At 40.7% G+C, this 17,138-nt stretch overlaps 1 protein-coding gene across 8 annotated transcripts in view; it reads right to left on the bottom strand.

Annotated features, from left to right (window-relative positions):
* TEX10 (testis expressed 10) overlaps nucleotides 1–17,138 on the bottom strand; it is a 130,409-nt gene that overhangs the window by 25,574 nt on the left and 87,697 nt on the right. For 6 of the 8 annotated variants that reach the window (XM_073332519.2, XM_073332515.2, XM_073332514.2 and 3 more), the window contains one exon: nucleotides 6,221–6,301. In XM_073332519.2, coding sequence (XP_073188620.2) covers nucleotides 6,221–6,301 — 81 coding nt within the window. Of the gene's footprint in view, nucleotides 1–1,615; nucleotides 4,990–6,218; nucleotides 6,302–13,645; nucleotides 13,754–17,138 lie in introns of those variants that run through there. The other 2 variants (XM_078851651.1, XR_012157406.2) reach the window with 2 other exon arrangements.

The following is a 17,138-nucleotide window of genomic DNA, read 5'->3' as shown; positions in this document are numbered from 1 at the left end:
AATTAAAATGCTATTAGGGCTCCAAAGGGAGCCACAATAGGTTGGGTTTTCTTTTTCAGATTGCTGTGTGTTTTGGAAGCAGAAGTTAAAAGTAATCAAAACTCTGGTGAAAGTTGATTGTGTCCCTTTTAAGATAGACTCTCTGAGCTGCTGATGGCTTTAAATCCAAAAGCAGGAAGTTTCTGTGAAAATGCAAATTACCTAAATGATGAAGGAAAGAACTAGCAGCACAAAGGAGCTGCAGATAAAGGACATACCTGGTCAGCAAACAAATTGTCTAAATAAAAGGCATGGGATAACAAGATAATTTTAATAAATTTAATGATAATAAGTATCCCTGTAACAACGTATAGTGTGTATGATTTTTGGAAAAATCCTTTAAGGTCGTATGGTAATGATGCTTCTCAGTTATTACCTGTAAATAAAACTTAAAGCTTAACACAGCAGGAAAAACATTATAAACTTGGTCTGCTGTATAAGAAGAAAAACTCAGGGATTTAATGACTAAACAGTGGGATAATTTCCCCATAACCCTTAGAAGATAAAAGCCTTTGAAACCTGGCCTGCCTATAGAACAAAAACAGGAAAATATGGGGGCAATTTCTCTGTTTTGCCTGCAATCAGCAAGGGTATTTGTAAAAGAAATATTTTAAGCAATAATCTGCCACCCCAAAAGGGGTAGAAACATGTTCTTTTTGTCTTTCAGAAAATCAGGAAAAGCTGCCAGCTGAAAAGCAACCCAATACCATGAATCTACTGTCACAATAGAAATTGTGTTCTGTGTTCTATGTTTTGTCTTGTGTTTTGTGTTGTTGCTCGCACTGTTGTGTGTTTAAAAAAAAAATACTGAAGACCTGCAGGAACTTAAAAATACATTAAGCTTTCTGTCCCAGCTACAGGACAGCCTGATACAAAAACAAGTACATGCCAATGTAGACTTGGTCCAAATTGGTCTGGGTAACCTAAAAGGCCAATGGAATCTTTAGTAATGGCTTAATACTACCACATGGCTTATCCATAAGAAAAAAAAAATATTAGAAATAGGAAACTACACAGCCATAACTATGGGATGCACTGAAATGCAGATACTTGCACTAGCTACTTTGGAACACAAAATGTTCTGGGTCATATTGGGAAATATTAAGGGTTTGATGCATTTGTTAAAAAAGAAAGAGATCATTGTTTGACACTTATCAATATGAATGGATGCAATATGTTTCCACTATTGTAAACCAGACTTGTTAATGGGAGAAATTGTTGTCAAAATTGCACACCAACAGTCCCTGGAGGCAAAGGTATTGAAGGTTAACCCACTCCCCATATTACACATGGGATCCTTTTGGCTACCCTGGACCTTGAGCCAGTGAGCTGGGGAGGGAGGGAAGCTATTGGACACTAGAGGTTGTACCGAATGGACTCCTCAAAAGTGGGTGTGCCTCACCTTGCCTGTTGCCCCAGAACCTTGTAGTAAAGATACATCACTAGGATCATGTATGTGGCATGAATTGGAATCACAAACTCAAATTGCCTCACAGTACTTTCTCTTGAATAGGCTACATAGAAAGTGACACTGACGATTATAAATCTTAGTGTCAAAAGGGGGATTATGTTGGATCATATTAAAGAAGTTCTGTATTAAAATCACAAATGAGTTTGATTCCCCAGAGTTTAAATTCCAGGGTATTACTAATTAAGAGGTCTCTTGGTTTTTGGTACTGTTTCTCTCCCTCTATGTGTGAAACTTGCAAGCTGCTAACTGTGTTAGTACATTCTAAGACAGAGTCTGTTCTCAAAGCAATTCACAGAGAGAGAGACTCAAAGCAATACTCTAACAACAGAAACAGCACCCAGAGACTTTCATGCCCTTTTGTTGTATTAACAATTGTGATTAAAATAGAGATAGAGGATGTATGTGGATGGATGCTTGGTGTGGATAATAACTGAATGATCAGGGAGGTGCCAGCCTAAGAATCCAGTGTCCATCGGCTGAAGAAGGCGTCAAGTGGAAATAATCAGAGGAATTCCCCCGGTGGGCAGACTGGAATCCACCCAACAGCCTCAAGGATGGGAGAACCAAAGAACAAGATAACATCTTGGAGCCGTCAGGAATGTGCTATCTGCTGATTGATTCAGCAACAGCATGATGAAGCAATTCCCATAGATTGGCATAGGAAGAAATTCCTATAAAAATAGACTCTAAAAAGTGAGAACTTTGGGGTCTGATTCTGCAAACCAACTTCCAGGAGCATCAGATGAGCATCTGACAAGGCCCTGCTCCCTCCTCATGTCCAGGCCACCTGCCAGTGACTTGGCATGAGCAACTCTAAGGCTGGTAACTATGATAACAACCTTGCAGAACCTGTGTGTGTGTGTGTTTGTATGAATGAATGTGAGAATAAATATGAGATTGAATGGAATGTTATAGCTATAACTAACTGCTTACTATGATTCTTTCTGTATTCACAATAAATGTGGTATTTTGCCTTTTTCCCTTTAATAAGATCCTGCTGGTTTTTATTTTATTGGTACAACACCATTTCTTCTATGATGTCCTCACTATTCACCAAAACCAAATCTAAAATGGCATCCCCTCTTGTTGGTTCAGCAACTACTTGATGAAGAAATCCATCAGCTATCGCAGCCAGGAAAATCTGAGCCCTATTATTATTACTAGCACTTGTCCTCCATATCTGGGAAATTAAAGTCTCCCATGATCACACAATTCCCATGAATATTTACTTCATGAAAAACATTAAAGAGGTCTCTATCCGTATCGGATCCCGCTGGTCTATAGCACACCCCAAGCGCTATCCCAGGGGAGGCTCTAGCAGCTCTCTTCCCCAATGTGATTTTTGCCCAGACTGTCTTAACCATTCCATCACTTATTTGTCTCCAGTCTACCTCATCATTGATATACAATGCTATTCCACCACCTCTGCCTTTATTTCTGTCTTTCCTAAAAAGCACATACCCTTCAATACCCATACTCCAGTCATGACGACTATTCCACCATGTTTCTGTTATCCCTATAATATCTGGTTTCACTTCCTGCACCAGCAGCTCTAGTTACTCTATTTTGTTACCTAGGCTCCTCGCATTAGTGCACAAACATCTTAATTTTTGCTGTTTGGTTTCGCTCACATTCTTTACCCAATTAGGCACAGACATTCTACTGCCAGTATCACCTATTAGACTGGTATGTACACTACCCTTCCTCCTTATGTCCATTCTCCTACCCACAGCTGTATCCATTCTTACTTTGTTTTCTTCCCTCTCAATGTTAAAATCCAGCATGGCGATTACCTGGACATCTCCCAACCATCTCCCCCAAATTTCTAGTTTAAAGCTCTCTTAAGCAGTTGTGCCAGCCTCCATCCTAGAAGTCTATTTCCCTCCCAATTCAAGTGAAGTCCATCCCAAGAAAACAGTCCTCTGTCCATGAATGCTTCCCAGTGGCCATACATCCCAAAGCCCTCCTTATAGCACCACTGCCTGAGCCATCTGTTGATCATCATAATCTTGTCACACCTTTGTTGCCCTTCTCTAGGAACAGGCAGAATCTCACTGAAGATCACCTGAGCCTCCATTTCCTTAAGTGTCTTCCTCAGCCTGGCATAGTGTCCCTTGATACGTTCCAGTGAGAATCTAGCCCTCTCATTTGTTCCCACATGAAGGACAATCAGTGGATTCTTTCCCGCTCTCGTTAGGATCCTCTTCAGCCTCAGGTCCACATCCCGTATCTTAGTCCCTGGCAGAGAGCACACCCTTCTGTTCTCTGGATCAGCTGTGGTTACAGGCCTGTCTATTCTTCTCAGTAAGGAGTCCCCAATCACACAGTCCTGCCTTTTCCTGGTGATGGTGCAATTCTCCGGTCTATCCCCTGTTCCCTCTGGCTGCTAGTCCTCTCGATTCCTATTGTCCCTTGCAATCCTCTGTAACCCATCCCATATCCCCCTCAGGCTCATACTTGGTGTTATCTCCATTGACTCGTCCCCTCTTCCTATAGGACTAGCTGCTCTTCTCTTCTTCCTTGCCCTCTCACCTTCAGTATCACCTGCTGTGCCCCTTCTTCCTTTCCCAACTCCACAAACCTGTTCCTGAGCTCTATTTCTCCTTCACTAGCCCGTCTTTTCCTCTACCTGGTTCTCTTAGTCACAGGATTCCACTGTCCACTTCCCTCACCTAGAAGACTCCCCTCAGAGTTATTTGGTCCTGCTTCCATCTGCAAGTCTGAGCTTTTCCCTTCAGGCTCCTCATGTCTTTGCTCCATCATCCGCTCGAACCCCATTCTAAACTCAACCAGAGTTTCCACCTGCATCTCCAGTCCTCAGATCTTTTCTTCCATCAGCTCTACCAGGCGGCACTTCATGCAGACGAAACTCTTTTCAGGTATCCCCTCCAGGATCACGTACATGCCACAGCTTCCACATCCAGTCATCTTCATTGTGTCTTCCACTGCCTGGGTCACTCCCATTGCTGCCTCTGTATCTGTCATTGCCTTCCCACCTAAATCCTGTTAGTCCAGGAAACAAACCAAACCACCACCCACAGCAAAACAAACCCCCAACGAGCACCAAAACACTGCCAGACCACCACACACTCCCTTCACTAGCCTATCTGTTCCTTTGCCTGGCTCTCTTAGTCTTCCCTGCAAACTCCCCTTGCAAACTCCCACTCAAACTACCCTGTTTACAGCTCTGTTTGCTGGCTCCTGTGCCGCAGCAGCTGTCTGTGCTGCTGCCTGACTGGCTGGCTACCTTTATAGGACCCCTAGTCAGAGAAAACCTGCCCCCTAATCAGGGCTCAGCTTCTCTCCCAGCACACTGCCCCTACCAGCCTCTGGAGGCATACAAAGACAAAGACAAATACCTACAAATACCTTCTCCTCCAGCGGAATACCTTCTGTGACTGTGTCTGTTGTGAAGGAATGAAGAAGACTCTCATGCAAGCATTCAAGGGTTCTGTCCATCCGTCCAGGGAGGACAAGACCTGAACAAGCATTTGAACCATAATTTCCATGATGACAGGCTGGTGAACACATTGAGGCTGACCAGCTTCATAGCTTCTTGAGGTGCAGTTTAGCATATTGCACCATGTAAGTGCATGCTCCCATGCGCCATAGAAGCTCGTGGCAGTTTTACATTGTATTGACAGAATAGGCCTTTAAATCTAGACCAGTGATTCTCAACCTATTTACTATTGTGGGACACACGTGTTATGTGGGCCACATCCACATAATACATTACTTGCAAGGCCCTGAGGATGTCACATGGGCTGCAGCTGATCTAGAGTAATACCCTGTTTTGTTTGGAAACTCAACCCTGGCAGGAAATCCTTGGCCTTTGTAGAGCCCAGGACCACCCCAATAAATTCTATTCTCTATACAGCAGTCAGCATAGATTTCTCCATATTGATTAGGACCCCTGCACATTTAAGTTGGACTCTATGGTGGCCAAGCTGGACGGTACCCGAGTCCTGGACTGGCCTCTTACTAGCCAGTAGTCTAGGTAAGGGAATATGTGGACTCCTGACTTTTCCAGAACACCACTGCCACATGCTTCATTAACACATGAGGATCTGCTCACAGGGCAAAGGGCAGTATTGTGAATTGATAGTGGGAGTTGTTGACCACAAATCTGAGGAATTTTTGGTTAGATCAGGAAGTTAGATCTCTAGTTCTTTTGTGCTATCTTAAGTAAAGTGTAATTGTGTTTAGAATTATCTGAGATGCCTCTGTGTGTGTGTGTGTGTGTGTTTTTGTTTCACCTATCTTATACCTTGAGGAGTTTAAACTGTAAACACAGACCACACACAAGGTGGAACTCCGGAAAAGGGAGTGGTCCCGGGAAGCCTGAGGGGTCAGCAATGGTCCTGGGGACCTAGGGCAGCTGGGACACAGGGCCCATTTCCATGAAGGGGTGAAAGACAGCTTGGGCCTAGGAAATGCGCCCGTGGCCAAAAGACAGTGCTGCAACCTATTGAGATTAAGAGACCCTTAAGAGCACCAGGGTCTAGTGTATTAGGTCCCAACACAAGATCCTGGTGAGTATTCAGCAGAGGAAGTTTTACCAGGGCCATTTGTGATCCTGGTGATTTTGGAGTTCTGCTGCTATACTGGAGAGCTGGGTACAGAGTTAATCAGAATATCACAAAGCTGTTTCAAAGTGCATTCTATATTTTGGACATAACTTTTAGAAAATACAACAAAAATGTTATTTACCAGGTATTTACAGATACCGTTCTGGAGGATGTCAAAACACTGACTTCGTGAAGGTATAGTGGACAAGCTGTGACATACCACCTGTTTAAATGAAAGGAAACAAACAGTTATATTTATGAATTTAACACGTGACAGGCAAATATGGTATTTATTGTACATACATCTGTGTGTACACATATGAATACATGGGCATATGTGGACACACAATAGCTATCCCTCTTAAAGTGCTGATCCTTTTTGAAAATTTTAAAAGTAACCTTTAGTGTTACAAAAGAAACTGCCTGGGTCAGAAAATCACCAAATACAAATAAAACAGCAGAAAGAGACATTTGGGGATGCAAGAAATACGTTATTAATGGACAGCTGACTGGAATAGGAGTCAGGAGACCCGGATTCTAATTCTCACCTCTGCCAACCATCTGTTGTATGACTTCGGGCAAGTCACTTTACCTCTCTGTGCTTGTCTCCCATCCCATACTTTGTCTGTCTTGTCTATTTAGATTGTAAACTCTTTGGAGGGACCACTGTTATACTTATTTAGATTAAACAAATGGGCGAAAAGTGTTAACATAACCCAGTCACTGTCCATCATTAATCAGTGTCAAACAAGGTTCGCGTTTTGGTATGCAGAGAGCTCAGCCTGCTTAGTACCATGGCAAACACATTATTAAAAATCCTTTTAACCTTTTATTAAAGATTAAAAAAAGAAGAAAAACAGTTAAAGCTTTTGAAATGTGAAGTACTGAATAAGGCTTTCATTTTAACATCCCTTATTCTCTTTCCCTTTAGCTGGAGAGTTTTTAGAAGGAAAACCCCCCTTCTTTGACAGGCAGTATCGAAGATTGTAATAATTGTCCTTCTGGGAAAAAGAAGTTAGCCGAGATGGGCTGGAGCCATTGCTACTGCTGCTGAAGTCCAATCCTGATTCATCCCAGGTGGTGTCTGGGATTCAGCTGGAGCCGTAGAGGTGGCAATATCATTTAGGTCCCTCATTCTAGTCCAGTCTTGTCAGGACATCTCTCAGGATCAGGATGAAGGCCTGCGGTCCCAGGACATGACGAGGGTGGCCGTCATGATGGTGAAGCTTGCTCCAGTAGCCAATTTTTCTCCCAATTTCTCTTTAATGACCCATAAAAGGGAATGGTGGATGAAATAGCCCACCCCCTCATTATTTTGTCCAGCAATACAGCCTAGATTCCAACACACCAATTTTGATTCACGGATTTCTGGTTCCACACTTTTCTTTTTACCAAGCAACCATGATCTTAAAACAGTCCTTGAGTTGTATCAGCAGAACTTTCTGTTTGGACAAATTCAGTCTATCTCCACTTCACATCTTCCCCCACAAACATTTGTTTTTATAGGTTATTGTGCCATCTTACCTTTCACATACTTTTTACAGTTGAGCTCACAATAAGGGTGAATATGTAGGCCCCACTTATCATAACACCACCCCTTTTTACAGTCCCTAGCACAATGGAGTCCAAATCTCAACTGGGATTTTAGGCGGCCCTGTAATATAAATAAACTACTTTTTGCTAACTATAACATGCTACATTAATGGGGAAGTGAAATGACTTCTCGATCTGTCCTTTAAAAAACCGGATATCAGATAGCAAGATCAAAACCTCAAGCAAGGTATGACTAGCTGTCCCCAAATTGTACAAATATCAACTAACAAAGCAGGGGAGATTCTTCTGGTCACACCCCCTTCTCCAGCTTGCTGCCAAATGATTCATTCCAAAACTGTGAAAATCTCTTTGAATAGAATTAGTAATAATAATGTCCAAGCCAACCACTAAATTATGTACAACAGGATAACTAACCCAATAATCTGTCGATATAGAAGTTAAATTATCCCTTTGCTAAGAGGGAGGGTAGAATTGTGGAAGACACTGGTAGCAGAAAGGAAGTTATTGGGCAAAAAAATTCTCATTCTGCAGCCCCATGTCTCCCGTGATTTTGATATGTACAGGAAGTAGCAAGCAACAAACAGAAGACGACAGGGATAAAGAAATAGAATGAGATGAAGTCTCCCCCCACATAAAAATTAACTACCAAAATGGCAAGCTATTTCTGGATCACTACGTGCAGCACCTTCCCTGCTGAAGGATTCCTCTGAAGAGGACAGAAAGTCCAACTCATAGTGTCTAATGAAGGAACTAATAGAGGACCATGTTGTTGCTCTGCAGATCCCTGCAGAGGACATGCAGGCTCTTTCCGCCTATGACGTTGTCAAAGACCCAGTGCGGTGTACTTTGATTCCATGCCTCTACAATGCATAATATGATTAATCTGGCTAAAGACAGTTTGGATATCCAGAGCCATTGACTCTTTGGGGTAAGGATATGAACATGATGCCCAATCTTCTTGTTGATGTGGTAGGCTGGATGGCAATCTTTAGTACTCTATGAACATTCAGATTATGTCACATCATTTCTGTAGGATGCCATGTCTCTGGATAGAACAATGGGAGGATGATCTCCTGCAAGGCATGGAAAGTTGAGTTCTTCTTTAGCAAGAAAGATTCTGAAGTCCTTAACACTATCTTGCCATCATGGAACACAGAACAAGGTTCCTGCATGGATAAAACTGCCACTCCAACACTCATCCAGCAGACGTGACAGCAATCAAGAAACAGGTTTTTATGGGTAGGTAGAATGGTGTGACCAACGTAAATGGTTCAGGTGGATTGTTAGGGATTTTAGCACCAGAACTAGATCCATTTCAGAAAGACTGGTCTGACCACAAGTCTAGCCAGTTTGACTGCTTTGGGAAATCTCAGTATTCCTCTGCCAAGGAACCCAAGGACCCTGCGTATAAAGTGCAACTTATGGCCAATCCCTAATGTGCTACAGATCTGGGCTAGAGTCCTTTGACCACACCGTCCTGAAGAAAGTCCAGAATATCTGGAATTCCAAGGTCCTTGGGGATCGTTTCCTTGACACTACAAGCTAAACCTTGTCCAGAAGACAGAGTAGGCTTTTACTCTCCTTCAGACAGACTTCAAAACTAGAATCCCAATCATTCATGAAGATAGTCAGACCACGATTAGTGCTTCCCGCTCAATAGCCTTGTGGTCAGATATATACAGTCTGGGTCTAGATGGAAGATATGATCTTGGTGAAGATGTCTGGCCTCACATATAGATTCAATGGAGGTTCTAATGCCAAGTCTACCACAGGCCAATGGTCAAGGGTTTCTTTGGCCAGTGTGGAGATCTTTGCTTTCTCTCTCCTTATCTTCTGGATCTAAGAGGAGAGAATAAGAACATAAGAACGGCTATACTGGGTCAGACCAATGGTCCATCCAGACCAGTATCCTATCCTCAAACAGCGGCTAATGCCAGGTGCTTCAGAGGGAATGAACAGAACAGGTAATCATCAAGTAATATATCCCCTGTCACCGATTCCCAGCTTCTGGCAAACAAGGTAAGGGACACTAGAGTACGATTTTGCATCCCTGCTCACCTGGGCTAATAGCCATTGATGGACCTATTCTCCATGAATGTATCTAGTTCTTTTTTGAACCCTATTATAGTCTTGGCTTTCACAACATCCTCTGGCAAAGTTCCACAGATTGACTGTGCGTTGTGTGAAGATATACTTCTCTTTGTTCGTTTTAAATCTGCTGCCTATTAATTTCATTTGGTGACCCCTAATTCTTGTGTTATGAAAAGGAATAAACACTTCCTTATTTACTTTCTCCACAGCAGTCATGATTTTATAGACCTCAATCATATCCTCCCTTAGTCGTCTCTTTTCCAAGCTGAAAAGTCACAGTTTTACTAATCTCTCCTCAGATAGAAGCTGTTCCATACCCCTAATCATTTTGGTTACCCTTTTCTGTACCTTTGCCCCATCTCAAAAAAGATATATTAGAATTGGAAACCAGATCTGCACACAGTATTAAGACGTAGGCATACCATGGATTTATATGGATTTATATAGAGGCAATACAATATTTTCTGTCTTATTATCTATCCCTTTCCTAATGATTCCCAACATTCTGTTCACTTTTTTGACTGCCGCTGCACACTGAGTGGATGTTTTCAGAGAGCTATCCACAATGACTCCAAGATTTCTTTCTTGAGTGGTAACAGCTAATTTAGACCCCATCGTTTTATATGTATAGTTGGGAGTACGTTTTCCAATGTGCATTACTTTGCATTTATCAACACTGAATTTCATCTACCATTTTGTTACCCAGTTTTGTGAGATCCCTTTGTAACTCTTCACAGTCTGCTTTGGACTTAACTATCTTGAGTATGTTTGTGTCATCAGCAAATTTTACCACCTCACTGTTTTACCCCCTTTTCCAGCTCATTTATGAATATGTTAAATATGACTGGTCCCAGTACAGACCCCTGGGCAACATCACTATTTACCCTCTCCATTCTGAATACTGAACATTTATTCCTACACTTTGTTTCCTACCTTTTAACCAGTTACTGATCCATGCGAGGAATCTCCTTCTTATCCCATGACAGCTTACTTTGCGTAAGAGCCTTTGGTGAGGGATCTTGTCAAAGATTTTCTGAAAATATATGTACACTATATCCACTGAATCCCCCGTCACATGCTTGTTGACTCCCTCAAAAAATTCTAGTAGATTGCTGAGGCACGATTTCCCTTTTCAAAAACCAGGTTGACTCTTCTCCAATAAATTGTGTTCATCTATGTGTCTGATAATTCTGTTCTTTACTATAGTTTCAATCAATTTGCCTGGTACTGAAGTTAGGCTTGCCAGTCTGTAATTGCCAGGATCACCTCTGGAGCAACACATTAACTATCCTCCAGTCATCTGGCACAGAAGCTGATTTAAAGGATAGGTTACATACCACAGTTAGTAGTTCTGCAATTTCACATTTGGGTGAATATCATCTGGCCCTGGTGACTTATTACTGTTTAGTTTATCAATTTGTTCCAAAACCTCCTCTAATGACACCTCAATCTGGGACAGTTCCTCAGAATTGTCACCTAAAAAGAATGGCTCAGGTTTGGGAATCTCCCTTACATCCTCAGCCATGAAGACAAATGCAAAAAATTCATTTAGTTTCTCCGCAATGGCCTTATCTCCTTTAAGTGCTCCTTCAGCATCTCGATTGTCCAGTGGCCCCACTGGTTATTTAGCAGGCTTCCTACTTCTGATGTACTCAATTTTTTTTGCTCTTACTTATTGAGTCTTTGGCTAGCCATCCTTCAAATTCTTTTTTGGCTTTCCTAATTATATTTTACACTTCATTTGCCAGAGGAGGAGACATGGCTAGCAGAGACTGCACTACAGCTTTGAACTGCCCCCAGAAACTGCAGAAAAGAGGGGAATAGCCCATATGTACCAGAATTGTGGGAGATACTGGGCTGCAGAAATTATCTCAACTTATTGCTAAGCAACTCTGATCCCATCAGATCTTGCAAGTTGAACAGTATCAGAGTAGGTAAGGTCAGTACTTGGATGAAAGAAATTCAAGGAACACGTAAGTGTTTCAGCAAGCAGTGCTGATACAATAGGAAACATTTTTCCCACGGTATCAAAAATAAACCAACGCCCTATTATGCTGCTGGGGCTGCATACTACTCGAAGCATTGTCTTTTGGAGAACACAATGCTGAGGTCTATCACTTCTGATTAGGTATAATTCCATGGCATTTTCAAAACTATACAAGCTGTTAATCATGGTATCCTGGCCCAATTCTCATGTGATTTTTCCAGATATTTCAACCTAAGTTGCCCCCACAGCATCAAACAGATATTGTATTCATCTTCATTTCCAATCCTGTAATGTGGTTGTGTACTATTAAACTATTATTACACTTAATCCCAGATATGGTTGCATTTCAGTGGTAGGTAAAGTGGTTGTAATGTATGCAGTTTGTATGTCAATGAAAAATTGGTGAAGTGCTTTGGGATCTTTCAAGATGAAAGGTACATTATAAATTCATATACTAGCCCAGGAGAGAGACTGGAGTATAACCAATTGAACCTACTGATTATCTTGTAACAGAAACAAAGTCCTATCTAGAACACAAACCGATATTTCATAACACTACAAGCACCTACGGTCAATAGAGGGCACCACTTAAGACAGAAAAGACTGTAAGCAGTAACATACCACTATCATTTAAATGATACTATTGAGGTTCTTCCTGACCTCCCCACTAAGTACCCCCATACATCATGACCCTCAATTTCTTGTTTCCTTGTTACTACATGCAGAGGTATCAAGATGACCCCAAAATCAGAGCTCAGATTAACCAAATAAAACATACATACATGATGGACCTATTAATTAAAAACATTAATCTCACTGAATCAAAGACACCTAGTTACTTCTTGCCCCAAAAACTACTTCGTGGAACCTGCTATAGTTATAGTGAGTTCAGAGCAGGCTCACACAATTACCATTCTGCCATCACTATCCACTGAAAAGCCAACAGGCGTAAGAGAGATTTGACCTGCTCCTTATGTTGGCCCATAAAAGTTCTCAACCTGATCCTCAAGATCTTCCTCCCTAAGGTGTTTGTTTTAGCCAAACAAAAACGAACAAGATGCATAATGGGCCCATGTCTCTAAGGTTTGTGACCCAGTGTCTGTTCATAGTTTTAAATAGCCACCCCCTATGTCAAACAAAAACATAAATAATCCAAAATACCAAAAGCCAAATTCCAAGCTTTCTCTGTTGAAGTTCCTACTTGGAAGCACCCTGGCTGATCACTCAGCTTCCTCTCCAGCTACACCCATGCAAGGTCAACAGCTAAGCTTGGAAGGATTTTTATTGGTAAATGTCAGTAAATGTCGATTTCACCACACCCCCCCCCACAATGAAAAATATTTATATCAATAAAAACTGAAAATTACAGATAGGCAAAGAAAGAAAAATTACTGCTTGAGCACTCATGTTTCATTTCAAGATATTTACCTTGTAGATTTTGACATGTGATTTTGACAATTGTGTTTTAATGGTTATAAAGCTTTAACTTTTTGAATTTCATCATCTACTGTCATTAAATAATTGTCTGACCTCCCCTATTGTCTGCTCTTATACATTCCCCCATTTTTTAAAAATAGAAAAAATGCTTAAAAATAAACAATATTACTAAAAAATTTAAAGTTGAATTCTGCCAAGCCTATCAACATATTATTAAAGACCTAACTGGCAAGCTAACAAGGCCCACTGCCAAACAAACCCCACTTCTTAAACCCAGCAGATCCTGGATGAACCACTTGGTGAAAATAAAGATCTGAGCTTCTCTCCTAGCACCAGCTTAGAGACAGGGTGTTGTCAGTCCAGAAAGGTATTTTCATTGAACCCCAAATTGACAGAATACCTCCCACCATAAATTTAGTTCTTCCCAGCCAACGATGGAAGAACCCAGAGCTGCAAGTTAACAGCAACATAGTGCTGAATAGTAGGGTGTTTAATTACCAGTGCTATGTTGTTCTCTAGAAGTTATTTTTTCCAATTCTCTTTGAATCCTCCTTACGACTTCAACCAAAACAAACATTCTGTGTGTCCAATTCTATTTTCATATTTCTAAAGCAATAATGGAAATTATTTTCATTAATATAAATTAAATCTTGTTTGAAATGTCTGTCCAATAATAAATGTCTGTTATAAAAGTGAAACTCAAATTTGGTTAGACATGGAAATGAACAGCAAAGAAAACTTAATTATCACTTCAAAATTAGTATATTTTCTTACAATTTATTTTCCTTAGGCAAGGGTTTGCATAGTGTTTAATTTCCATGCTAGAACGTCACAGCAGAATCATTATTTTACATTTAATTAGCATTTATCACATTTTAGCACACTCATAACAAATTGCCCTTGGACCAAAGCCAGAGCAATTTTGTTTCAGAATATTATAGAAGTGAATGGACACAGAAAAAAGTCTGTACATTTTAAACTGGTATAAAAATTAAGCTTCAAGAAAAGCATTTTGTTGTGAGTTAACTTTTTATTTTGATCAAATGGCCACCTGAATAAATTAAGCCTAAGCTATACAGAAGGATGATTTTACATATTGGAAATAACCATAAGCACAATGGAGGATACACAAAGCATTCAGTGGCATATTTTCAAACCAATGCTCAACATTCTAGCAGCTTGACTACCTCTTATGTTAACCAGAGCCACATCATTAAAATATCACACTCTGAAAACTCACTATTGCTGCTGCAGGCTGGTGAATCCCTCCATCCCCCATTGTGGACTGTCTTCCACTTCTAGTCTGCTACTACCAGAGAGCAAGGAAGCCAAATAATGGGAAGTGGGAAAAAAAGAAGAGCAGGAAAGGTAGCCCCAAGAATAGTCCCTGCAGGCTGGAGGTCAGAACCACAGGAGAAACCTTTCCAGCAGAAGACAGAGAGAGGTAGCGGGCTGGACCCCAGAACTGAGGGCAGAAATTCAGGATGATCCTGACAATCTCGAGACTGTTAGCTAGTGAACACTGATATTCTGTATTCCAGAATGCTGGCCATGTACAATTCGATTATCCCTCCTTTGCCCTTCAGACCTTGAATGAAGGGGCAAATTGTATGCCCATCTGCTCTGGCTGATTAAGTGCACTTTTCTACCTCCAAGCAGTTGCATGCATTACTTCGCAGCCTGAATTCCCCCTACTCCAATGTGAAAAACCTGTCATAACTGCAGTCCGAACCAGGGAGACTGCTGGCAGATCTTATCATCCTGTGTACAGTACTTCATGTGCGAGAAGCTGAACCTCCAAAGACAAAAGATAGGGTAAGAGAGAGAGAGAGAACTCAGACTGAAATGAGCTCAGTCTCATTCTGAGCCCTTCTGGCTAGAAGGGACACAATGAAAAGATGATCTGGGAGGAGAGTTTTATCTTTTTGTAGTTATTTATTTATTTAGCAGCTAAAAAATTACTAAGTACTGGCCATAATGCAACAGGTTCCTGACTCAAAAAGCATACAACCTAAGGGTTCTGTCCCGCAAACACTTATGCCTGTGACCAATTTTATTCTTGTGAGTTAGTCCCACTGACTTCAAAATGATTACCTATATAAGTAAAGTTACTCAAATGCAACTTGGTAGGATCAGGCTCTAAATACGCAATACACACACAGAGGGGAGGAGATAAAGGTATGAAGTAGCACACTTTTTTTTTTTTTTTTAAAGTTTTACATTATTAACATTTTATTATTTTTATTGAATATACCATGTATTTTTGTTCAGCATTTCCCCAGTTTTTAACCACTGATATAAGTGAAAGACTTAAAATTAGGAAAGGGTTCATAATACAAATTACTATTTTATTAATTTCCTATTATTTCAAACCCTCCCCTGTTTTCTTCTTATCCCTTCCTTTCTTTCAGTCCATTCGCAGGCCCTACAACCCAAACATTTCCTCCCCCCCATTTACAAGTGACCCATCAGACCTTTGACATGAAACCCACTTGAACTGTGGCAGCTCATCATTATTCCAGTCCCCTTTCGCTCTTCAGAACATCCAACATCCAGAACATCCCTCACCTTTTCTTTTACTCCACTTCCACCCCTCAAAGGAAATTATGTACCAGTAACTCCTTTCTGGAAGTCAGCATATTATTTCAATCTTAATTATACCGCAGAGTTTTTCTCTTCAGAGAAATAAAGATATGCACATCTTTCTCCCACCCCGACAAACATATGTGAGCATGCAGAGACTACACAAATATGAAGAAAAAGCAGTGGACCAAATTCTTCACTGTCCACTAAATGGAGTCACACCAGAAGAGAATTTAGCTCAATGTATTCTTTATACAAATAAAAACTAAAGTTGAATGTGGGATAGAATAAGGGAAGGAGAGAAATTATTTTATTATAAAACAGAATAAGAAATACAAAGACTTCAGGAACTAAACCAATAATTATTTTCAATTTATGGTAACATCCTTTTCAAATATTGGTAACTAAATGGGACAGGCTATAGTGCTCTTAATTCCCAAGATACTATGTGGGGTGACTGTGTTGCAAGCAGAATTCTATCCAGTATCACGTTTCTGCAGAGTGAAGAAAATGAGAAATTTTCAGGTGATGGGGCAGGCAATGAAGCTTGCCTTCTAAAGCTAAGCCAGCATCCCCCGGAGCACCATACCTTACCAGACAATGTACTCTCCTGTCAGGTGCTGCTTCCTCTCTCTGAAGTAAACAGATTTGACAGGGCAATATTAACAGTGGTCTGAGTTGTTGGAGAAGCTGCTTACAACAAGAGATCTTTATTGTTATGGCTTGGCTAAGCTCACAGAGCATGATATGAAAAACATTCCGGATTCAATTCCTCCAGAAAAAGCATCCACAGAGCAGAGTTTAAAAAACCAACAAAAACAAACCAACAAAAAACCCCACACCTACACAGAAAGAGGGCACAGGATAAATGCAGTCTGCAGGAGCAGATTATTCAGAATGGGAATAAGAAGAAAAAATGGTGGGGCTGAAATTACAGTCCAATATATTAGAAAAGAAGAACAGCAATGTGATTTAGTTACAAATTACTGAAAAAAATACATGCACAGTGTGACACACATTTACACACTACATTGTAATGTACATCTAAGGATTTAGAGTAATTCTAAAACATTGTTAAGGTTCAACTTATACTAAAAATTAGAACTAAATAACCAACCATGGGCTAGGGGACAAATGTAGAAAGGTTTCCTGGCCTAACTGTATGACACATAAGGCTATTTAGAATATCTTTATTTTTTTTAGCGATGAATTATTTTTTCTAAAGCTACTTATACCCAGAAAGCATGGCTAAACTTACTCTCTCTCTTGTGGCTGATGTGCCACCTGGAAGAAGGTGAAATCACACCCCAAATGACAGCACTGTTCTAGTTCTTTTTTTCAGAGCTCTCTCTATTAACAAAATTCAAAACCAAAACAACCCAAAACAGTCTCAGTGTCTCATGTTAGC

The sequence above is a fragment of the Lepidochelys kempii genome, chromosome 2, assembly GCF_965140285.1.
Source record: "Lepidochelys kempii isolate rLepKem1 chromosome 2, rLepKem1.hap1, whole genome shotgun sequence".
NCBI lineage: Eukaryota > Metazoa > Chordata > Testudines > Cheloniidae > Lepidochelys > Lepidochelys kempii.
This window is presented reverse-complemented; position numbering and strand designations above follow the sequence as displayed.